Source organism: Nannobrachium achirus, assembly GCF_963921795.1.
Source record: "Nannobrachium achirus genome assembly, chromosome: 7".
Classification (NCBI taxonomy): Eukaryota; Metazoa; Chordata; class Actinopteri; order Myctophiformes; family Myctophidae; genus Nannobrachium; species Nannobrachium achirus.
The window spans coordinates 12929117-12955269 of record NC_137816.1 but is presented as its reverse complement, the minus strand read 5'-3'; the positions used below and the strand labels follow the sequence as shown (position 1 = coordinate 12955269).

Sequence of the window (26153 nt, the reverse complement as noted above, 5' to 3'; positions counted from 1 at the left end):
CAATGTGTTGGTTGCGAAGCGAGATGTTTCAAGATTATTTTTTTTACCGTGAATATAATAAAAAGGTTTACTGTGCAAAAATCTACATCTCGGCGATACAACCTGGCCTTCATCAGGTGCCTGATATAGGACAGGTTGTATGGCCGAAAAGTGATTAATGAAATTAACCGATTTAGTAGATTATAAAAAGTCTATTAGTATTATGTTTCGATTCGCTGCTATAAAAGACATTTAAAAAAAATGCATTTCTCAATTATTCGATTAATCAAAAAACAATAGAATAATTGCCTATTCATAACATACATAACTGTATCAAATACTGATCACTATTATTATCATGACTGTACACCATTTTGCGATCATACTCACTCAGTGTTTTGTAGTCATCCCTGGCCTTGTTAGCTCTAATGAAAGCCTGAATCTTTATCACATCTTTGATCTGCAGCAGAGCAAAATACAATCACATGGCTGATCAATAGGAGGTTATAGACACAAGACAATACCGTGGAGGCCCACATTGACTCAGTGCATGCCGATGACTTTTAGGGCATTCTATTGAGAGCTAAATGAGCATTCAGATCACATTAACTCCCAAAGGACTGGGAGTAAATGTCAGTTGGTGCATCAGGGGACAGTGACCTACAGGCAAGATTGACTTAATGCTTTCATTAGAACAGGCACTTTCATTTTACTCTCAGTGTTGTCCTTTGTGACCTAAAATGTACAACATAACCTCCCTGTTAGGTGGTAGTAAAACATTTTTATAATCTGACAATTTGCAGCAGTATACAGTATGTATGCTGCTGTTGTACTATGCTTACATGATCCTTGAAGTACTTCAGGCGGTCCTTATACTTCTTGCGTGCTTGGTGCATCCGAACCATTGCTTGGATCTGGTAGTGGGCGGGGGAAGACAAAAGATTATGAAATCAGTACTTTCTGGCCCAGCCATAAACATTCTGCTTAGAGCATGCAGTACTGTAGATTGCAGCCATTTGGTGTACCTTAACAGCATCATCACTATGGTCCTTCAGATACTGCTTACGGTCTTTGAAGGTCTTCCTCTGCCTGGAGCCTCTCCAGTGGGCCTGGGATTGGGGGGTGGTGAGGTTAGATGGTCACAATGCAAAGTACTCCAGATGTGAGTGTGAGAGTGTGTGTGTGTGTGTGTGTGTGTGTGTGTGTGTGTGTGTGTGTGTGTGTGTGTGTGTAAGATTTTACCTATGAACAGTGACACAGAGTGTTGGGTACACACAGTTTTAAACCTGCCTTCTATCGCAGTGGTTCTCAACCTGTGGGTCGGGACCCCCAGGGGGGTCGCCAAATTATTTTGGGCGGTCCCTAGATGAACATTATTTTCTCTCTCAACAGTAAACAAACCAACATAAAGTTTAAGTGTATAGAAAGTTTCCGCACATTTCCACAAAGTGACAATTTAAGGCTGTTTAATACCTCTAAAATGACGAATGAAACACTGGCCAAATTGTCAAATATTAGAGGCAGAAATTGTGAAAACAGCCGATCTACATGCTCACAACGCCTCGCGTTGCGACTTGCGAGGCGTTGTGAGCACGTAGATCTGCTATTTTTTACAATAGAACCGTGTTATACAAAATGTAATGCCTCAACTCTTAGTGCTCGTCAGGGAGGGGGGGGTCCCCAGTTAAAATATGATTATTTTGGGGGTCACGGCCTGAAAAGGTTGAGAACCACTGTTCTATCTCATTGTCTGTGTTCTCTCACCTGTATGCATTTAATAGCTGGGTCTTGGGTCTTCATGAACTCCACTCGCTCCTTTAGACGTTTTCTGGCCAGGTAGCCACGGCAACGCGCCTGCAACTTTGCGATTAGACTCTCATTGGCCAGCCACAGCTGCTCTCGATTGTAGGCTGTGGTTACCCCGGAAACGACAGACTGATGTGGGAACACACAAAGTAAGCTGCTTAGTATAGTGCTGGAGTGCAGTGATAATGTATATAATATCAAAATCAGTTTACCCACTGGGGAAGACCACCCATTTTCAATATTGAACCACCGGTATGTCATTAATATACCTTAGAGGAGTTGTGTGACCACCGAGATGACATCACACCGGTGTGATTTACAATACAAACCCCAAAATCAATCCTCCAGTTCTAGGCAACACAGAAGGGGGGGAACCTTTTTATTTTTTCCACACTGCTCTTAACTCCTCTAAGGTATATTAATGACATGGTTCAATATTGAAAATCGGTGGTCTTCCCCTTTAATCCTATATACTGTAGATCGGCTATTTGCAATCCGAGACATTTTGAAACATTACAACGCAAATCTTGTATGGGGGTCCCTGGCACAAAATGTTTTCAGGTGTGGGTTGGCAGCCAAATACATGTTATTTTGGGGGTCATTGACATGAAAAGGTTTGAGAACCACTACAGTAACCTACCTGGATGTCTTCCTTGTTGAGCTGGGTGTTGTTCTGGAGGAATCCCTCCGGTTCAACCCAGGTGCCTTCTCCTGTCTTCATGTTATAATAGTAGTTGTGTCCCCCCTTCACCCAATGTTTCATCCACTCACTGCCATTATCACCTAGAGAGAGCAACATCATAGAGTGTTACACATTTTAGTCCTAAAAACAATAGGGTTTACCGTCTGGTGCTTGATGTTGTTAAATCCTTGGAGAGTTTCATGTTCTGTTGTATAACATAACTTATAACCGCTAATAACTCAATCGTCAATTCTGAAGCTGTTGTGTGCTTTTTCCTTATAATTTTGTGCTTTTTCCTTATACTTTTAATTGCAGGTGTGGATAAGTGTGATGATCTGTGGAGACTTATCTTGTTGAACAAAGTGTGTGAATATCCTCAAGCCTTTGTTTGCTAAATTGCTACAGAGCTCGTTTTCATAATTTATCCAAAAGAAAACCCAATGCAAAGGTTTCTGTGCAGGTTATGTTCTACTTGCCCAAAGGTCAAGCCCACTTGCCCGAAAAGTAAATAAGGTAGTCCGATTCATCAATAAAAAAAAATCCTATCACTCCCACCACGTTTAGGTGTTTAGACGGATATCTCGTGTTGTGTTTTTTCTGCAGACAGTTGCGTCTCCTCCAACTCCACCTGCCCGAAAGGTTTATTTACCTGCCAGGGGCAGATGGGCAACCCCTAGTGTTAACGCCTGCAAAAGGATAACATAAAATGTGTTCCATACCCTCTTTCATTTTCTCCTCCTTGATGTTGCTCAGGTCTTTCTGGTAGGTCTGGGCACACTCAGCGGTGACCCCGTAGAGCCCTACCCCAGGGCCGCGCAGAGCAGCCAGGGTCTGGGATGCATCACCGCTGTCCACTGCCTCGTTGATGGCTTGGATGGCCTGTGAGACTGAGGGGACAGAGAACGTGATCAGTGATGTTCGCAGGGCTCCCACACATTTTTGCCAATTAATTTCCAAAACTTTTCCAAAACCTTTCCAGAATATTTAACCTGATTTCCAGGACTATATAACAATAATTCAGAATAACGAGTAGCTTACTCTTATGCGCAATGCCCAAAGACAGGTAGTGTATGCCAGTGGTTCTCAACCTTTTCAGGCCGTGACCCCCGAAATAATCATATTTGAACTGGGGACCCCGGACCCCTGACGAGCACTAAGAGTAGAGGAATTTTGTATAACATGGATCTATTATGAAAATAGCCGATCTACATGCTCACAACGCCTCGCAATGCGAGGCGTTGTGAGCATGTAGATCGGCTATTTTCACAATTTCTGCCTCTAATATTTGACAATTTGGCCAATGTTTAATTTGTGATTTCAGAGGTATTAACAAAATCAATCAACGAAAGACAACGTATAGTTATTTTTTTCCAGGACCTTCCAGGACCCTTGATCAATTCCAAAACCTTTCCAGTACTGGAAAAATATTTTTCTAATTTCAAAATATTTCCAGGAATTTCATGACCGTGGGAACCCTGTGTTCGTCATGCGCTCTCTGAACTCTGGCAACACCCAAAATAAAACAAACCCACTGCTTTTCTGTTAAACCACTTAAGACCCATTTTCGATCTACAAGCTCACAACAACTGTGAGCTTTTGTTTTAGCCTATAATGGCCTATAAAACCCACGAATTATGAGTCCAACATGATGTGGCTAAAGGTGGGTTCTTACACTGCATTGCTTCCTGGGTATTCTTGTTGGCTGTGAGTATAGCATCCTGGATCTCATCCAACCACAGGACAGCTGAGGGATCCTGGGTCTCCTAGCGGGACACACACAAGAACATTTTGAGAAATTAAATCAGTTCCCTGTGAAAGGAGCAGCATGCAGTCACACACACCCCACCTAATGACACTTGAGAACAACATATTGCTTCTAAATGGGAAAGTAGATAAGCCATCTGCAAACATATATTCTTATCTGCAAAACATCTTGACATCTTCAAAGATTAAAAAAAAGAATGGAAAGGAAGCAATATAACATCACCGGTATGCTTAGGTACAATGACCAATCTACATACAGTAGGAAGGTAAACAATGTAAGCAACCCGATAAATCCGCCAGCGAACATTAACTCAATGCAGTGCTTACAATACAGCATTTAGACGGTCTATCAGACTAATATATTTAGTTGACTATAGTAAAAAAAAAATCGATAAGATTTTAATTTTTATTAGGTTTTAAATCTAGGTTTCAATATATTTTAGATTAATTGCCCTGCCTTACATCTCACAAAGTAGTCAAAACATCAACACATTGTGGCATCTTGTCTTGTAGTAATCCATGTCTGCATCCAGATGGCACCCTTTCTCCTCTGCTCACTGTGTATAGTGTGTGTGTGTGTGTGTGTGTGTGTGTGTGTGTGTGTGTGTGTGTGTGTGTGTGTGTGTGTGTGCGCACACACGCACATGTTTATGCGCATGCTACTGGCCACCCTGCTGTGATATGGGTTTCCGGAGCTGGTCAAAAAGCACGACTCATTTGCTTCGAGTCTCACCGTCTCGTTCTCTGTCCCACCCCCTCTGATCGTGCTTTTGGGTGGATAAAAAGTAGGGGGCGGTGGACTGATACCTGATCTGAAGGTGTGGTTTCTTACGTAAGGGGGTGGGGGCAGCCAACATATGCAGCAATTTCCAGTTGTAAGATGAGCTCTCCTTTATTTTTCCCCCATTTTCGACCAATTTAGTCATCCCATCCCACGTATACTAGTACAGTCCATCCCCCACCATTTCGGGGAGGGTGTGTAAACAATCTCGTGCCTCCCTCTGATACACATGGAGTCACCAGCCAATGCCTTCACCCTCAGGCAGAGCAGAACCCATGTCTCTATGGAGGTGGCCGAGTACTTTGACTCTCTGCGGCCCAAGTGGAGCTGTAGGGCTGTCACCATTATGACATTTTACATGGCGATTAATTGTCACTCAAATTTAATTGTGTTTTTGTCGTTGATAATTACATTTCTGTTTGGCCTTTATGCTTTGAAGTTGCACAGATATGACACATAACCTAAATATACAAAGAAATGACTGACATATTTGACAACTTTCTACTTAAAAAATAACATTGATAGTGGAAATAGCCGATCTACAAGCTCACAACGCGTCGCAATGCGACGCGTTGTGAGCATGTAGATCTGCCATTTCCACTATTTCTGAAAATGTTTGTAAATGTATGAACATTTTTCAACATTCACGATTATGACGATTATGACAAAATATTTGCGATTATGTCAAATAATAGCGATTAGACGATTATGTAATAATTGTGACAGCCATATGGAGCTGTCTTTTATAGTAAATTAAGCCTTACTAGGAAACAAGTTAATTTAGCGCTCATCTATTTGCAGTTAGTGCCACAATTAATATTTGTAGGAGATGAGTGTCTTCAACAGTACCAGACAGGGTGTGGTGCAACCATGGGCACAAGACTGCAGAATATGGGTGTAACTTGCTTTAGTCTACAGTCACTCTAGAGTAATAGGCTAGCGGCACACTTTTCCAACACATTACTGGTAATTAGAGGGATTACCAACACTCACCGAAACGTCCGTGAGGCACTTTTTACATTAGTTTGCACAGGCAGCACAGAGCCCTCTTCAGCATTATACAGTGCAAAACGGAAAGAGTTACTGTATTTGTCATTTGTTTTGTTGTTGTGATTGTTTCAAATCTGATCCGTGAACATTAGGAATAATGGGGATACGGCATTCGTATCTATGGAATGTGCCAACCTTTATTTTTATTCTTTATTTTATTCCACCCTTTTCAAAAATAAACGTATTGTAATTAGCATGGATATGTACAGTATATATTGTTGCAACTAATTGAGAGCTGGTGAAACATGATCCTATTAGTGCACCATGTGGATCATTGAAGATGCCTCACCCATGGACTCGATAAGGTTTTTTGTTTGTGCCAAAACATGTACATTGTTCTGTATGCTGGCCGGGCAAACTGAATTACTCCATGAGTGCAGGTTATCTCTCTGATTGTAAAGAACCATTAGCCTTTAGCATCTAGATCGTGGTAAATTACTTCTATCAAGACATTACTGGTAATGGAAATAGAGGAAGTGAAAGCAGGACTGATTTACCCTTTGGTAATCTTTGGAAAAATGTGCCCCTCCCACATTTTGTCCCACAAAACCTTTCCTTAGACAAAGAGTTATTTCATACATGCGTGCTATTCTTTTGACTAATACGCATGGATCCTTCATGGGCAAGCTAGCAAAGACATGCTTAAATGGCAGAACACATTATAAGACAATCTACACACTCTCATTGCTGTAAATGCTAGTGATGAAGTTCCAACTAGCCAAGGGTTTAATCAACATGGTTATGTTCTGCCTGTTAGGCTGTAGACTGGGCAGGACTGTTTATTTAGGCAATACAGCTCCGCCCACAGTCTATGCAGATTGATGCTTAGATGTCTGACTATACTCTAATTGTACTAGACTGATGCAACACAAGTAAGCCAGTAAGAAATAAATCAATTTCAACCACAGCGCATCATTGAGCACCAAGCTAATTCTGTCTCTATTAATCCCCTAGACTAATTGAAAACCTTTAGTAATTCAATTTATGACTCGCATATCAAACAACACTTTTATCATCTAAGCATAAATTACCACTGCTTCTTTCCCAGTTACATACTGTACATAGTCTCTGTCAGGTGGAAACATCATATGTCCAAAACCTACTTTTCAGGATTTAAATTCAAACATAGCGAAGGTAGCAGATCTACAAGCTCAAAACATGTCGCTTTGCGCCGTGTTTTGAACTTGTGGATCTGCAACTTTTGATGCTTTTGTGTGATGCTGTAGTGTGATCAAGAAGGGCATTAACCCGTTTAGGACTAGAATTATTGAATGCTTTAACTATTGAAAAATAGCAGATATACAAGCTCACAGCGCGGCAACTTGTAGATCTGCTATTTTTGAAAACGTTGTGAAAATGTGTGAAAATCTTTGAATATACTGTATGTATTTTTAAAGCAAACATTTGTAACTCAAAATTTTGCTTCTGGGGGTGGTCCCTGGAACTAGATATTTTGAGATGGGGGTCCGTGGCCAAATAAATATCATTTTGGGGGTCCTTCACATGACAAGGTTTGAGAACCACTGACATAGTAGTCTGTCAATAACAGACTAATTGAAAAGTGAAAAGTGAAAAGGACCTTTTCTTTGACGATGGCTGGCCAGATTGCTGACATAGAAACATTGGTTTGTCAAAAAATCTTAGGATTCAAAAGACACTTATAGAATCGGGTCAAAATTCTAATTTTCACGACTTTTCAAAAATAGCAGATCTACAAGCTCGCAGCGCGGCACTCGGTGCCGCGCTGTGACCTTGTATATCTGCTATTTTTCAATAGTTAAAGCATAAAATAATGATACACAATAATTGTGTACCCGTTTAATTCATGAAAAAAGAAAGTTTGACTATGGAGATAAGAGGTTTCTGCACGACAGCTACGACATGAGCGACGCCGGCCCTTTGAAATCCCGCTGGAGCTCCCTCTGACCTCACCACTTCCTCCATCTACCGCCTGGCCATACAGATAAATCTCTTCACAATGCACGCACGGTGCATATTGTGTGCATGTGTGATTTTGGCCACACGGCAGCTCGAGTGTAGGGCAAAAATGGCTCAAAAGTTCGGAATGGATCCATCTAATATAGTCGTCAGCTTTCTGCCCTTTTATGGAAGCAAATGGCTATGTCGGGGCTTGTCATTTCCTACTGCCCACAGAAAGGATTGCTAGGGGAAATAGCTTGCCTGTATTATTATTTTTTTGCTCCCATTCTTGAATGTGCGACGGGGAAATGGAGCTCGGCAACAAACAACCATGATGTTCTCACATGATGCCTCCAACCACATGTAACTAATGGTTGTTGACATTTCAGATACTGTGGGCTGCAGCCAAGTGTTTTGAAATGCAACCACGATAACTTCTTTATCTATATTTATACAGGATAAAATGAGACAAGAGATCCAGAAAACAGATACGTCAGAGTTGTTGACATTTTACAGGCCTTGGCCTTAATAAGAGTTGTTGCTATTTACAGGCCTTGGCCTTAATAACCATAACCATAACCATAGCTTAGAAATAACTTCTTTCTATTAAGGTTTATTGAATAGGAGCTTCTTAGAGTTGGTCTGAACCACATTCTTGTGTGTTAAACCACAGCCAGTTTCTGTTCCCTAAACTCACCTGCCAACTCAACTGGCATTTTGTTTCTTTTCCTTCGAGAGGAACCCCCCCCCCCACCCCCAATATGGTGCTCTGCAGTGACATCATATGCAAAAACAGCACAGACATGCACATACAGATCCACAATCGTCACCTCACCTCACAGGGTTATGATAGCACAGGCAAATGAGTCAGAGAGAGCAGGGCATTCATGGTCCTGTATCTAGAAACACACACAGTATAGCCCTGTCAATCATACTGTATGAACTTGGTTATGGGATCGCAAACCAAAAATATCTAAGGTTGATTCCATAATGTTATTGGAATTAAAGATGAGTTTTTTTTTTTTGTTATCAAATATTTTTATTTTCCATAATCAAAAGAAAAATGCAATTAACAGACAAACAACACAAACAATAGCAAAACAAGAAAAGGAAAAGAAAACCCACCCACCCCCTTTCCCCGGACCAACACGGAATGTACAGTAGTGCATGCCTGTGCTAGGCTGTTACCACTATATAGTGATTTCTTGAATCATAGCCTTAAGCTTATCTGCAATGTCCGACCACATATTAATGTTTTCTTCTTTTGCTCCGTGTAACCTTGCTATCGACTGCTCTAAATATACTATATCTAGAAAGGTTAAGGCCCACTGGCGAAACGTTAACGTATGAGGAGGTTTCCACCGCGTAGCTACCATCTTCTTCGCCGCCGTTAAACCAGCAAAGAAGATGCGCTTGCGTATATTGTTTAGTTGCAACTGTGAGACGTCATTTAATAAAAATAAAGAAGGAGAAGATATGATATTGATACTAAAAATAGTTGAAAGTTTTGAGGCAACCATATTCCAGAATGACGACACATTTGGGCATTCCCAAACCATGTGAAGGAAGGTACCAATACTATTTGAGGCGCAGAGAGTGCAGTTGGGATTATTCAAAATCCTCATAGCACATAGTCTGCGGGGGAATTAAAGATGAGTTGAAGGTTAACTAGATAGAGCAGTGGTTCTCAACCTGTGGGTCGGGACCCCCAGGGGGGTCCCCAAATTATTTTGTCAACATTGTTTTCTCACTCAACAGTAAACAAACCAACATAAAGTTGAAGTGTATAGAGGGTATCTGCACATTTCTAAAGTTACAATTTATGGACTTTTTAATACCTCTAAAATGACAAATTAAACATTGGCCAAATTGTCAAATATTTGAGGCAGAAATTGTGAAAATAGCAGATTTACATGCTCTGAGGCGTTGTGAGCATGTACGTAGATCTGCTATTTTCACAATAGAACCAACCATGTTATACAAAATGTAATGCCTCAACTCTTAGTGCTCGTCAGGGTGGGGGGTCCCCAGTTAAAATATGATTATTTTGGGGGTCACGGCCTGAAAAGGTTGAGGACCACTGAACCAGAGGACAGGTGATGAGCACTTAAGCAGTGAATCAAGGTAAGTTAAACGTCACGTAAGCTTGAAAGCCAGGAAGTAAGCGTGAAAAGTATGGCCCATGCAGACGTGATGTAGGCTACAGGAAGTGAGTGGGGGTGGGAGTAGACAGCAGGGAGAGAAAGTATGATTACACCATGACATCACTAGCCGTCTGCGGGAGTCATGAGGGGATGAGCGGCCTGAATCACATGGAGCCTTCTGCCTGATTTCTACTTGGTTGCGCACAGTGTCTCACACCGATAATAGCCGATCTACAAGTTCACAACACATTGCCAACGTGACACGTCGTGAGCTTGCTGATCGGCTATTTTCTGTGCACAACACCGACGCGCAACTAAGTATAAATCACCCTTTCTGCGTCCCTTGGGCCATTCGGAGGGGAATGGAGAATCCGACTCATACGGACACACACACATTACTTGCAAGATAATTTAGAGATGCGTGTCCAATATGGAGGAATTCAAAATTCAAATTCAACTCTTAATATTTGCAGGTGAACTGATGTGTGGTCTAAGTAAATGAAATAAGAAATGGAAACACCAGATTGCTTTAGAAATGTAACTCAAATGTCACAGAAAGCCACAAGCAAAACTCCCCTAATGATTTTTTAGGTGGTTTATCGGTCCCTATTGGTCCACTGCGTTTGATAGCTGGTGGACTGGGTGGACCGTTTAATTCAGTGGTTCTAAAAGTGGGGTCCGGAGGGTCCTTGATGGGTTTTCAAAGCTAAATTTGTAAATAGCATCAAAATTACAATGCAATGTGTTGTGAGATTGTAGATCAGCCATTTTTAAGGAATGAAAAGGTTTGAGAACCACTGACATAGTAGTCTCTCAAGAACAGACTAACTGAGCTCCAGTTAAGTGAAAAGGACCTTTTCTTTGACGATGGCTGGCCAGATTGCTGACATAGAAACATAGGGTTTTTCAAAAAATCTTAGGATTCAAAAGACACTTATAGAATCGGGTCAAAATTCTAATTTTCACGATTTTTCAAAAATAGCAGATCTACAAGCTCGCAGCACGGCACTCGGTGCCGCGCTGTGAGCTTGTATATCTGCTATTTTTCAATAGTTAAAGCATAAAATAATGATACACAATAATGTGTACCTGTTCTGAATGGGTCAGATTTATATGGTCACTCTGCTTATGGTGATGGTCTTCTGTGAGGTGGTGTGGGACAGTCATTGGGTTCATTGTTTAATTTAAAGAATCTCCCCCTGTGCTGTCTGGATCAGATACCGTAAGAATGAATTAGGACTTCCTCCTGCACACAGCCTTGCTCGGGCCATGCCGAGTCATCTTGAGTTTGGCCAGGAGTTTTGCAGTTTAATGGTTTCTTCTCTTCCTCTTGCTTTCATTCCAACAAATTGTGTTTTATATGCAGGTTATGCGTTTTCCCCGTTTTATATGCAGGTTATGCGTTTCCCCCTTATCATCTGAGATGGTCTTTTTTATGTAGATCATTGGACTAATGTCACTATAGCATCAAATAACACATATTGAGCTTTTCATCTGCTCTGGGTGTGTAACTGTCCGTTGGTGTAATCATTTACGGACATGAGGATTATAGTCACCAACAACAGCTTCTCCTTTGGTCAGGGAATTTTAATAAAACCCTGGGAATAAATTCCTTACCAAACAATTTCTTCGCCAATGTGTTCGTAAAGGTGTCTAGTAACATATCTAACAAAGATTGAAATTCAACATCCCTAGCAAAATGTTTGACAGCTAGGGTAATTCTGGGTCTCATTCACTTACTATACACTGTACTATAAGGGAAAAAATCACTCCCAAAAATATGCTTTAAGTAGCATGTTAGGGGTCTAACTATGGGTTTTTAATTATTCTGAATCCATTGCAAGCATTTGTTTTGCACAAAAAACATTCATTGGGCCAAAAACAGACGCAAAAAAAACTATGGTTTAGTGATGAGTCATCACTTTTCAAGGTGTATGGGGTCCATTTCTGGCCCACGGAATGTTTTTCGTGCAAAACAAATGCTCGCAATGGATTCAGAATAATTAAAAACACCTAGTTAGACCCCTCACATCCCACTTAAAGCATATTTTCCCTTACAGTATAGTGTATAGTAAGTGAATGAGACCCAGAATTACCCAAGCTGTCAAACATTTTGCTAGGGATGTTGAATTTCAATCTTTGTTAGATATGTTACTAGACATCTTTACGAACACATTGGTGAAGAAATTGTTTGGTAAGGAATTTATTCCCAGATTTGACAGTTATTCTGCTAGTTTTCCCTGACTACTTTTATTAACTCATCTGCTGCCATTTAACAATACCTTCGTACTCTAATTATGCCAAACTGTCTCCATAGACTTCCATGTAATTCATAGTGCACGGATCATGCACACCCATGCCTAGATAATGCACCACGTGTGTCCACATTGCTCACAGCTTTCAAACAAAAAAATCCGAATGGAAATCCGTTCAGGCATTCATGAGATAGCAGCCATTATGTTTTCCTAAAATGTAAACAAAGATGGCTGCCATGTTTGAAAGATGGGGTTGCTATGGGGGTTAAACATGCAATTTCGCAATCGCTATCATGCCTACTAAAAAAAAAAATTGATTTTTTTTTTTTTTTTTTTTTTTTTTCAAAAATTCTCAGGTTCCTCGGGCGTGGCAGGGTGGTACATCGCGAAATTCTCGGGTTCCTCGTTTTTGGCAGCAAATGAGTTAACAACAACCCAAGATTATAACATAATAACAAGTATGTTTGCACTAGCAAGCCCATTAGTCTGGAAAATGTTAGTATATGGTTAGAGTTAAGCTTAGTTATAAAGTGTGCTGTCAGACCAATGGTGCTTTGGAATGATAGGCAGTCTGACTCGTGGAACAACACCAAAGCCAGATACTGTCCCCGATACTGATCCCTAACAGCATCCCTTTTATGCCCATATATGGAGATCACTAACAGCTAACAGAATCCCTTTTATGCCCATATATGGAGATCCCTAACAGAATCCCTTTTATGCCCATATATGGAGATCCCTAACAGAATCCCTTTTATGCCCATATATGGAGATCCCTAAGAGAATCCCTTTTATGCCCATATATGGAGATCCCTAACAGAATCCCTTTTATGCCCATATATGGAGATCCCTAACAGAATCCCTTTTATGCCCATATATGGAGATCCCTAACAGAATCCCTTTTATGCCCATATATGGAGATCCCTAACAGAATCCCTTTTATGCCCATATATGGAGATCCCTAACAGAATCCCTTTTATGCCCATATATTATGGAGAAATCCCTGCTCTGAGTATCTGACATCAGTGTGATGTCACCTGTTTATGCCCATATATGGAGATCCCTGCTCTGCGTATCTGGTTGCTATGGTAAACAGTTGGTTGCTAGGGTAAAAAAACATGGTTGCTATGGTAAACAGTTGGTTGCTAGGGTAAACAGTTGGTTGCTAGGGTAAAACCATGGTTGCTAAGGTGGTTGCTAACGTACACTAACAAACCAGCAACAACAGACTGTTGCCACAGCAACTTACACAAAGGTTTGTGTACACATGTGGTGTGATGTCATACTGATGCGGAGATATGAGCAGGGCAAAGGTGTGACGTGTGACGGACGGACGGACGGACGGACGGACGGCCGGTGGAGGTTTTCATAGTAAACTGCTCCCTGACGGTCGCAACTAACCAGTGTCGCCACCATGGTCACAATGCCCAAATGACATCAACAAAGCACAACTGACATCACTGACTGAACTGAACTCACTACAGTGCCCAAATTTGGAGATGACATCACAAACTGGCCTGGACATGTATGGGCACGAAAAGGACAGACAGACAGACAGACAGACGGATACAATGGATATTGCACAACTGGACGTCAATGGTGACTATTCTGCCTCTGTTCTCCTACATTACTTCTCAGACTCCTCAGGGACATTGAATCCCTCATATACTGTGTACTCATATACTGTGCACACCCCCGGGCACAGGACTAGTAATAATACCAGTAAGACTCCCTAATCGGCCCACAAATAGGCCAAAAGTTTGTTTTACCAATTATTACACTCTATGTGAACATTTACATCAACAAATCCCAAGTACTATGCAGAACGACCCATTTCAAGTTTTTAATGTACAACAATATTTAGAAAATAGGTCTACAAGCTGACAGTCCTCGTCCCTTATATTCCCATAGGTTATATGGAGATCTCAGTGTTTGTCAGTCCTTGTTCATTTATGCCCATATATGGACATCTCTATATCTACTGTAACAGTCCTTGTCCCTTTATGCCCATATATGGAGATCTCTTAACTGTAAGTCCTTGTCCCTTTTATGCCCATATATGGATATTCCTGATGTCATCAGTATATGAACATATATGGGCTTTCTGATATGCCCATATATGGAGATCTCTTAACTGTAAGCCCTTGTCCCTTTTATGCCCATATATGGATATCCCTGATGTCATCCGTATATGCCCATATATGGGCTTTCTAATATGCCCATATATGGAGATCTCTGTATCTCCATATATGGGTATAAAAGGATACTTCAGGTCTGACATCAGGTTTGTTTCAGGTTTTGTTTTGACCTAGAAATCTATATTTGGGCATAGATTACTCATCGTGACCTCATCACACGTCGACCGCACGTGTGACGTGCGGTCGACCGCACGTGTGACCGACGGACGGCCGGTGGAGGTTTTCATACTAAACTGCGACCTTACGGTCGCAATAATGCAACAATGCACTGAATAAGGCTTAATTTATACTTCATCGCACAACATAAATGATGCGTTTTCACATGAAAATACACACCTTTTTCTGCTGAAATTATTTACAATACTTTTGTTGAGTGACACATTCACGCAACAAAGTATATTAAACCTTAACTCGCTGAAAAGTGTGATGAAAGCTGGAGGTAACTGTAGACCGGCAGTGTTTGCATAATGGGCCACATGTTTGCATAATGGTTGCCGGTCTATTACAAACATACTGTAGAAGAAAAACAAACAGAAGGTGACCAGGAAATAATAAGGTAAATAAGTAGGTGCTTTTTTTTTTTTACCAGAAACCATATGTGAATACATATTTTGTACTCATTATCCTTAGTCTGTGGCAAGGTTATCCATGGAAACATTTGTATATTTGGCTCGCTGATGTCAACAAACTGACATGGCAACTATTGCTGCCCATACTGTCTTTCATTCAAAGCACACAGCTGTTGAACAGAGGAGGTATGGCTCAACAATGGAAGAACATACTGCGGCCCGCGGGCCATTTGCGGCCCGCGGGGGGCTACTGTCTGGCCCACACCAACCTCAGTAATAATGGTGGTATAAGAGCAGCAACAACACTAGTATATCGTCGTTGTCGGGTGGAAATCTTGTATCTCCAAATTTGTACGTTCTTTCGCAAATCATACAAGGCCGTTGCACGAAAGTAGTGAAAACAGCAGATCTACAAGCACACAACGCCTCGCACCGCGAGGCGTTGTGTGCTTGTAGATCGGCTGTTTTCACTAGTTTAAATTATTTTTAAAATGATAAATGCAAAACGAATGGTTTTGGACATACAAGATTTTCACCCGACAACGACGATATCTGAACTGTCGCTGGAGTAGCGGGAACGCTGCAGTCGCCCCCTGCAATGTTGTGGCCCTCGGCTTGGTACCCTAGACATGATTCAGCCCTTGGGGAAAACTAATTGGGGAACCCTGACATACTGTATAATCTATTGACTTAACAGCAGCAGCCACAAGTGAAAGTTCTCCTGCAACCATTTCAGGTAACCATCCACCAGGTATTTCAAGTAAGAACTAGCCAAGGAATCAACAATGTCTTCTTGTGTGTAGCTGGTGTGTGGCGTTTCCCTGCCACCTTACAAAAACAGCAAATGCCGGGCGATATGGACAAAATCAAATATCACAATATGTTAGGAGCAAATACCTCTATATCAATGTTATGAGGATAATATTGTATTGTGTCGATGATATAAAAAATAAATAATCTGAAATGGTAAAAAATAGGCAATCTACAAGCTCACAACTTGCCGTGACTTGACACGTTGTGAGCTTGTACATCTGTAATTTTAGCTTTATTTTTTCATTTTCTACTGTTTAAATGCTTATGTTATACTTAACTCATTCATAGTTTACGGCCGTAAAGCCCGTTAATTTCTCTATGTCTTTCACTGCCGGCTTCTCCAAGTCCTACCTGTTAACGTGGGCGCTCGTCCAGTTCCCATCGTGCGTGATCGGACACTGCTCGTGTGTTCGCGTATTCCATCAGCTTCTCAAATCCGTTGAAACTTTTTCAATTGATCAATAACTTCTCCATCTGTAAGCCGCGGAGCTCAGACAGTAAGCTGGGCCAAAATAGAGGACGGACTTCCGCTTCCGGTTCAGGGACTCCAATGTTAAAAATATATATAACTAGAAGCAGTGCTCTTCCGAGCACAGGTCTCCACCAGGCCACACAAATCGGCCTGTTATAGCGCCACCATGAGGCTGATTTAAAAAATGTGGGGCAGAGGTTCTGAATTAGCATCCAGGGAGTGTGTGTGCTCAGTTTGGCAGCGATCGGGCCAACGGCGCCGGAGATTAGCTGGTAACAACCAGGCCACACAAATCGGCCTGTTATAGCGCCACCATGAGGCTGATTTGAAAAGTGTGGGGCAGAGGTTCTAGATTGGCATCCAGGGAGTGTGTGTGCTCAGCTTGGCAGCGATCGGGCCAACGGTGACTGAGATTAGCTGTTCACAAACTGCGAGGACGCACGCACGGACGCACGGACGGACGGACGGACGGACGGAGGGGAAAACATACTCTCCCTCAGCCTTCGGCTGGTGGAGATAATAATATATATAGTAATGCTTTTTTTTTTAAATAAGGCTTAAAAGAGATTTTTTGCCATATCATAAACTAAATAAAATCCCAGACCCAGACGATATCTAGTCTTGTATAACGATATTGATACAGTATATTATCAATACATTGCCCAGCCCCATGCTGTAGAGTGTGTTGTCCTTACATGAGCCTTCTCTCTGCGGGCCTCCAACAGCTTGTCATAGTAGTGCTGGGCCACCGAGGGATCCACGTCAGTGAGCTTGGCTGAGGGATCCTGAAGGGCCCCCAGGGTCTTCAGGAGATCCCCTTCATCCAGGGACTCGTTGACCTGACCAATGGCTGCAATACCTGCAAACACACACACCAAAACAAAACATGAGTTATTGTATCATCTGTGGTGAAGATGAGGGGAAAATATACTGAGGGGTTCCCAAACTTTTTTTTCTCAGGGCACCCATACATTTTTTTTTAAATCCGAGGCACCCCTACATTATAATTTTCACTCCCAGCACCTTATATTTATTAGCATATCGTCGTTGTCGGGTGGAAACCTTGTGTCCAAAACCATTCATTTGTATTTATCACCTATAAAATGTTCTAAACTAGTGAAAACAGCAGATCTACAAGCACACACCGCCTTGCATCGCGAGGCGTTGTGTGCTTGTAGATTGGCTGTTTTCACTAGTTTTGTGCGGCGGTCTTGTAACTTGGAAATACAAGGTTTCTGTCCGACAGTGACGATATTTTAGTGATTATGTTGCGAGGAAAACTTTGATATAATAGCCATTTTGGTTAGAACTGACTGAAAATAACTTTGTACTTCAAGTTTAAAATGATATTTTTTCAACTGTCCAAATAAATTCTAAATATTATAAAATGATCTCGCGGCACCCCTGGACTGCCGCACCGGGGCACCGTCACCCACTTTTTTTTTGTCATTCAAATATTTTTTATTTTTTAAACATTATTTAAACAACATCAACACACACATATATATATGTATATATATATATATATATATATATATATATATATATATATATATAAATAAATAAAATACAAATACAAATAAACATAAGAAAGAAGAAAAAAACACAAGAAAACAACGGCAGTCGAGCTAAGCTAATCGGAACCGTCACCCACTTTGAAAACCCCTGATATAGAGGGTGGTGGTGGGGGGGGGGGGGGGGGTCTTACGTTCATGCTCTTCCTGTATGGTCTGGTTGACGTTGTCGATGGAGGCTTGGATGTCGTTCCACGTCAGATAGTCTACGCCCTCCTCTCTGCCTGCTGCCTTCAAACGCATTAGCTCATCCATGTACCTGAAGAATACAGACACCACATTAAAACCACACACACACACAGAGGGGAAATTATCCTGTATTCTTGTGATGGGTTTCCTGGGGTGTGTGTGTGTGTGTGTCTTGCTATACTTATGGGGACTAAACGCATGTTCACACAGTCACCTGCAGGGGACCTCTGACAGTGTGGGGACAAAATAGTAGGTCTCCACAACGGTTAGGGTTAGGGGTTAGGTTTAGGGATAGAGGTTAGGGTAAGGCCACATGACTTGCATAAAAATGAATGGAAGTCTATGTAATGTGTGTGTGTGTGTGTGTGTGTGTGTGTGTGTGTGTGTGTGTGTGTGTGTGTGTGTGTGTGTGTGTGTGTGTGTGTGTGTGTGTGTGTGCGTGCGTGCGTGCGTGTGTGTGTGCGCTCGACCCTCGTACCTCTGTGCAAATTCGTCCTCCACATTGCTAAGTCCAGTCACAGCGCTGGACAGCTGTTTCCAGAGGGCAGCCCGGTCGCCAACATCCAACGCACTATTCATCAGTACTACGGAGGACAGCATCTCCACGGCAACCAGTAACTCAGGGTGGGACAGAGAGCCCTGCGGGACAGTGGTAGCAAATTCACCTCATACTTCAAGCTGCCAATAAACTTTAGTGGAACTACAAGCTTTGAACACAAGAGTTTAGCTTGCATGCAATGTGTAGTTTGATACCGTCAAGGATACAAAATGCCCAGGGCTCTGTAGTATGTCTACATTTATAAAAGATTCTCCATGGGAAGCGTTCATATTCTCTGTTGTATAATCACACAAAGGAGTAGCATAGCGTTGTATGCATTTTATGTATACAATGTAAATTCAGTTTTATGAAGGATTGATTTTTGGTGTGTGCAGTTTTTTATGCTGTTGTAAATCCAACATTATTGTGGGCTCGCCTAAAGGCGAGCACACTTTAGATATTGTCATTATTTATTTATTTATTTATTTATATACTATATCAAGTTCTCCTCAATACTTTGGCACCTTTCTACTCCTACATACTTAATGAGAAAATGAAAATAAAAACATAAATGTGTTCAGTTTACAGTGGCGACGTGTGCTATTACTTTATACAGCAATCGGCCAAATGGTGGCGCTGTAGGAAGCCTTCGAAAGTGCGATCTTTGAACAGGTATAGCTCATGCTGTGTTATACATACAGCCATGAAACCTGTATACATTTATGCGTCTCCTCATGCCGAACAACTTTTAGCCTCTGACTTTTGACCTCTGACCTTTAGGTCTCCCACAATTCGGAATTATATGAAAAACAGTAAAAATCTATCTCCTCCTGGGTTTTTTTCGTTACGCGCACGAAACTTTTTTCACATGAACTTTGGACCAATACGGTCAAACTAATCTCGGCGGATTTCTTTTAAAGTGAAATATAATTTTTTAATAATTCAATAAATATTGCAGTTTTATGCAAATTATTCTTCGGCCTCTAAATCATACATGCAAAGTTACACGTTCATGGCATTTGGCAAAGATGTAGAGGGTTAGTCAAGGTATCACTGAAACCAATTTTATTCCAATCGGCCAAAGGGGGGCGCTATACGAAGCGTCTGAAAATTCAAACTTCAAACGGGCATAAGTCATGACTCGTTTCGTTTGAAGACATGCAACTTGTTACACGCGTGCTTTGACTCAAGCGGAAGACATCTGTGTCGTTGTTAAGTAAGCTCCGCCCTTCGATTTTCCGCCACTTTGAGCAGTTTGTAAAACGCGTAAACCCGCTTTTATTCTGGAATTTTCGCGTCACGTGCACAAAACTTTTTTTACGTGAACTTTGGACCGATATCTAAAGATCTGTCAGATCGGATTTCTTTAACATTGAAACATGCTTTTTTAAATAATTCAAACAATATTGCATTTTTATGCAAATTATTCTTCTGCCTCTAAAACATACAAGCAAAGTCACATTTTCATGACAAAATAGTGTAGAGGGTTAGTTCAAATATCACTGAAACCAATCTTACCCCAAATGGCCAAAGGGGGGCGCTATATAATTTTGAGCAGTTTGTAAAACGCTTAAACCCGTTTTTATTCTAGGATTTTTTTTGCAATTTGCATGAAACATTCTACACACAATCTAAGGACCTTTATCTAACATGCCTATGAAGTGCACACAAAAAAAATATAAAATAATAATAATAAATATAGCTGCAAGCAGCGATAAAGTGTCCAAAGCCAAAAACACCTCAAATCATGAACACAGCCTGGGATGTGCGTGAAATCTTGCAAGCACATTCCCAATAGGTCAAGGAACAGATACCAACCTTCTCACATTGGCCTGTTATAGCGCCACCAGCGGGTCAACTTTTGCACAACACATTTTTGGAACAAAATGGACCAATCTTTGACGTCAGTAACGTCAAAGAGAGCACTGCCTGCGATCTTGACATTTTGTACTTTTATAGCCATTGTTTTCTGGCTTGAAGCGAGCCCACAATTGTTTCGAAGGAACAATATTTTTCTAGTGACAATATCTAACCGTCATATCAAGTTCTCCTCAAAACTTCGGTTCCTTTCTACTCCTACATACTTAGACAGAAAATGAAAATAAAAACATCAATGTGTTCAGCTTACAGTGGCGAAGTGTGCTATTATTTTTTACAGCAATCGGCCAAATGGTGGCGCTGTAGGAAGCCTTCGAAAGTGCGAACTTTGAACAGATAGAGCTCATGCTCTGTTATACGTACAGTCATGAAACTTGTATACACGTATGCGTCTCCTCATGCCGAACAACTTTTGCACTCTGACTTTTGACCTCTGACCTTTAGATCCCCCAGAATTTTGAATTATATAAAAAACAGTAAAAATCTATCTCCTCCTGGGATTTTTGCGTTACGCGCACAAAACTTTTTTCACATGAACTTTGGACCAATACGGTCAAACTAGTCTCGGCGGATTTCTTTTAAAGTGAAATATAATTTTTTAATACTTCAATCAATATTGCGGTTTTATGCAAATTATTCTTCAGCCTCTAAATCATACATGCAAAGTTACACGTTCATGGCATTTGGCAAAGATGTGGAGGGTTAGTCAAAGTATCACTGAAACCAATTTTATTCCAATCGGCCAAAGGGGGGGCGCTATACGAAGCGTTTGAAAATACAAACTTCAAACGGGCATAAGTCATGACTCGTTTCGTTTGAAGACATGCAACTTGTTACACGCGTGCTTTGACTCAAGCGGAAGACATCTGTGTCGTTGTTAAGTAAGCTCCGCCCTTCGATTTTCCGCCTTTTTGAGCAGTTTGTAAAACGCGTAAACCCGCTTTTATTCTGGAATTTTCACTCCACGTGCACAAAACTTTTTTTACGTGAACTTTGGACCGATATCTAAAGATCTGTCAGATCAGATTTCTTTAAAATTGAAACATGCTTTTTTTTAAATAAATTCAATGAATATTGCAGTTTTATGCAAATTATTCTTCTGCCTCTAAATCATACATGCAAAGTAACATGTTCATGGTATTTGGCAAAGATGTAGAGTGTTAGTCCAAATATCACTAAAACCAATCTTACCCCAATTGGCCAAAGGGGGGCGCTATATCATTTTGAGCAGTTTGTGAAACGCTTAAACCCGTTAGGATTTCTTTTTGCAATTTGCATGAAACATTCTACACACAATCTAAGGACCTTTATATAATATGCCTATGAAGTGCACACACACACAAAAAAATAATAATAATGAATATAGCTGCAAGCAGCGATAAAGTGGCCAAAGCCAAAAACACCTCAAATCATGAACACAGCCTGCAATGTGCGTGAAATCTTACAAGCACATTCCCAATAGGTCAAGGAACAGATACCACCCTTCTTACATTGGCCTGTTATAGCGCCACCAGCGGGTCAACTTTTGCACAACACATTTTTGGAACAAAATGGACCAATCTTTGACGTCAGTAACGTCAAAGAGAGCACTGCCTGCGATCTTGACATTTTGTACTTTTATAGCCATTGTTTTCTGGCTTGAAGCGAGCCCACAATTGTTTCGAAGGAACAATATTTTTCTAGTTTCAGAAGATATTGTACATTAAATGGGTCAGACGCTCTCTCTCTCTCTCTCTCTGTCTCTCTCTCTCTCTCTCTCTATCTCTCTCTTCAACCTAGAGTCTGATTCTGCTTGAGGTTTCTTCCCATTAAAAGGGAGGTTTTCCCTTTGCCACAGTCACCAAATGCTTGCCCAAAAACATCGGGTTTCTGATCTATGTAAAGTGCCGTGAGACAACTTGCTGTGATTTGGCACTACCATAAAGTCGACTTGAATATAAAACCCAAGAGCAAACTGTGTACCTCTGCACTTTGTTGCTGCAGGCTGGCCAGTTCTCTCTGGTAGAGGTCTGCAGCAGCCGGGTAGACCTCTGGCAGCTGTGCATCTGGATTCATCAGCTCCTCCACCGTCTTCTCTGCTACCCCCGCAAGGATGGCACTGTTGATTCGCTCCACCGCCTGCAACACTACATGCACACAAAAGCATAAGAAACACAGAACCAACTTATAAAGAGGGAAGAACAAAAAAAAAAGATCCTCTGATCTGAACACATTTGTGAAAGAATGTTTAGTTTTTTTGTTGTTGTGCATACTCTTCAGGTAGCCTTCTGCGATCTCATTGGACAGATTCACTCCACTCTGCAGCTCGTCCTTGGACAGGGCTTCTCCGGGAGAAGTCTTGGGATGTTGAAAAATACACAAGATATGGAAACAGGATAGTCATAATTAATAATCCACAGTAACATTATGTTTCTATTTGACATACATACAATATATCGTCGTTGTCGGGTGAAAACCTTGTATGTCCAAAACCGTTAGTTTTGCATTTATCATTTTAAAAATGATTTAAACTAGTGAAAACAGCCGATCTACAAGCTCAAAACGCCTCGCACCGCGAGGCGTTGTGTGCTTGTAGATCTGCTGTTTTCACTACTTTTGTGCGACGGCCTTGTATGATGAAGCAGGGCTTTACTTTGCGAAAGAACGTACACATTTGAAACTTGGAGATACGAGGTTTCCACCCGACAACGACGATATACATTAATAGAAATAAAACAAAATGAAAACACTGAGAATGGGAGAATCCTACCTGTTCTTTACTCTCGCGGTCGGCCTGCAGCTGTTTCAGGTACCATTCCTTGTTCTGACCCAGCAGGTTCTGTATGCCCATAGCCTTGAGAGCCTCAAACAACTTGTCCAAATCTCCACTCAGCAGGGCTTGCTCTGCTGCACTCAGTGCATTGCTCACTGTCAAGGTAGAGTTGATATTAACATAGGATACACATAGCTACTTTTTGTTATACACGCTCTGATCATTAAAGTTTGGTGCTACTGTACGTCCTCCAACACTCTGATCACAGTAGTACTGTATGGTGCTAAGCATACCGAAGCAGCCAATGGAAAGCAACACAGATTTTAAACATAATGATGTAGTCGCACAGACACAAGAAACTACAGCTATTCTCCCTTGAGAAATGCTTGCGAACCAAGCCTTCACAGGGAATTCTAGGTATGAAACCGTGGAATAAGCCGGAAAAATAGATGTTCAGAACAAGACAAAATCTGTATCATGTGGTGTATTTTCTGCGAAAATAGCAGATCTATAAGCTCACAACATGTTGCAAAGTGTTATGACCCGTCTAAAAGATCGGTTATTATCTATTTTTTTCATGTCCAATGAAGTATCTAAGTCTTAAGTGGCTATGTCGAGATATCAAAAGACCAAATCAAGGAGGACGTTGATGTTGACTTACAGTTGACTTTGTTCACATTGCCTTGAATCTCAGCCTGGGTGAGAAGATCATCATAGATGTCTCTCTCTGCGTCTGCATTCTCGCCCAACTGCACCAGGAGTACAACAACACAACAACCACACGCTAAAACCAGACCTCACCAACATCACATTATCACTCGATTATTACCGTCCTAATTACAAGGAGGCCAATGTAAACGCGGGAAGCCACTTTCATCGGTACGTGGTCTGCCAAGATTCGTACCCGTTTGCGCGAGCTGGCCACCTTCTCTCCCTTGGCTTGGTAGAGCATGTCGTGGTAGTGTTGGGCAGAGTTCAGATCCATGTTGAGCAGCATGGCGTTGGGGTTCTGCATAGCAGCCATAGTGCCCTCCGGAACACCGTTGTCAATGGCGTCATTAATGGCTATCACGGCAGCGTGCACTGGGGGTGGGAGAGGAGGGGGAAGAGGGTGAGGACTTGATTTCACATTCACTGGTGGTGGGGGGGTTATTTCAATATTTTTCACCCCGAGACAAACAGGTTAAAGCAGAAATAAGCAGTTTTCTGCTGACATAAGCAGGAATCATGCAATTGCTTTTTTTTTTTTTTTTTTTTTTTAATATTCAGGTGGCTAACAATGCTCTCTAAAAATCTAGTCTCTGTGGCGGTTCTAGGAGCCGCAGTCTATCTCCAAAACTATTATTTTATCTGTAAGAAGCTCTGTCACTAGCAGCTCATTGGTGCATGAACCAGCCGACCGGGGCTAAAAGGATTGACAGACAGGTCAACCAATCTGAACAAGAGGCGGTCCTGATTGGTCTGTTATTTTGGATGGGTGCCCCAGTTTAATCGACCAATGACATTCTCACAGATAAAAAGAATAGTTTTGGAGGCAGATTGTAGCCCCAGGAATAAAAATAAAATTAAAATATTTTTTTCTGCTCTTTTCCTGCTTATGTCAGCAGAAAACTGCTTATTTCTGCTTTAACAGCTATGTTGATATGTAGTTGTTGTAGATGTTTATGTGTGCATAATGGTGAACTCAAAGTACGGTTTAACATGTGTTTGTATATTGTACTTTTACATGGTACATGTTATCCAAGAACTGGGGTCAGCAAATAAGTTTTGCCTCAGGACATTTTTGTATAGCATTAGATTGTGGGCCAGAACATAGTCAATGACCTGCAACAAACCAACTTGTATACAATAGTAACTATATCGTTGGACTCAAACTTTACAGGTGCATACAGAAATGCTTGTGTAATCATTTAGTGCAGGCCCCAACCTTGAATGTGGCACTTGGAGGATATTTAGTTCATCAAAAGGTTTCAAGAGAACATTTTATCAGGAGACAGACAGTCATATTCCTTTTTGAACAAAAGCTCTTTCATGGTTCAAGGTCTCTTAGAACGGAGAGATACAATCTATAATTTAAGGGATGTGAAACACAGTTTTGCTTTGTTTTTCAAGGAGGTCTCAAGAGGTAATTCAAAGAATGGAAATAGAAATATTTGTTCATCCTACCCGGTTGCATCAATGCAAAGCTATTGCCACCCTAAAAATCATTTACAAAATAATTTGCCGGCCGAGATATGATTACTGGCAGGCCAGTTCAGGTCCACAGGCCGACTGTTGCCTAACACTGCACTAAAGATGTATTTACTATTTATTAATATATTACACATAATGACAGTAAAATAAACTAACATTAACATAACCAAACCAGGCCAGTTCACCTCTGGGACAACAAAGATCTTATTTTATTGTTGTTTGGGACAAGATCAACACAATCCTGAGTTATTTTTTGTGTTCAATCTGTGTTTTGAGATATTTTATTATTTCAGCATGAATGATGATGCATTTTGCATCATATGAGTCATCATGCTGCATCATCATCTGGCTGTCCCAGAGGTCAACTGGCCCTTAAGCCCCGCCCACTCCCAGTGATATCTGAGCCCGCCTCACATGCAGCTTCGTCCACTGAGAGCTCATTGGCCAGGATGCCACCAATCTTGCTGAAGGCGGGCATCTGGATTCCATACTTTTCCAGCTCACTCTTCATGTTGTTGATCTCCTCCTCTGAGGGGGAGAAGATAGGAGGAAATGAAGTAGATATATATGGATGGAAGAGAAGAGAGAGAGATGGT

The 26153-nt window shown here is 41.3% G+C and overlaps 1 protein-coding gene across 1 annotated transcript in view; it reads right to left on the bottom strand.

Moving 5' to 3' along the window:
- iqgap1 (IQ motif containing GTPase activating protein 1) overlaps nucleotides 1-26153 on the bottom strand; it is a 74071-nt gene that overhangs the window by 22324 nt on the left and 25594 nt on the right. The window contains exons 7-22 of the mRNA XM_080730773.1: nucleotides 25972-26085; nucleotides 24269-24447; nucleotides 24026-24113; nucleotides 23362-23519; nucleotides 22865-22949; nucleotides 22575-22738; nucleotides 18675-18835; nucleotides 18142-18266; nucleotides 17129-17292; nucleotides 4140-4230; nucleotides 3187-3354; nucleotides 2426-2568; nucleotides 1744-1914; nucleotides 1005-1088; nucleotides 822-893; nucleotides 370-439 (exon numbers count right to left, since the gene is read on the bottom strand). Coding sequence (XP_080586899.1) covers nucleotides 370-439; nucleotides 822-893; nucleotides 1005-1088; nucleotides 1744-1914; nucleotides 2426-2568; nucleotides 3187-3354; nucleotides 4140-4230; nucleotides 17129-17292; nucleotides 18142-18266; nucleotides 18675-18835; nucleotides 22575-22738; nucleotides 22865-22949; nucleotides 23362-23519; nucleotides 24026-24113; nucleotides 24269-24447; nucleotides 25972-26085 — 2037 coding nt within the window. The remainder of the gene's footprint in view (nucleotides 1-369; nucleotides 440-821; nucleotides 894-1004; nucleotides 1089-1743; nucleotides 1915-2425; nucleotides 2569-3186; nucleotides 3355-4139; nucleotides 4231-17128; nucleotides 17293-18141; nucleotides 18267-18674; nucleotides 18836-22574; nucleotides 22739-22864; nucleotides 22950-23361; nucleotides 23520-24025; nucleotides 24114-24268; nucleotides 24448-25971; nucleotides 26086-26153) is intronic.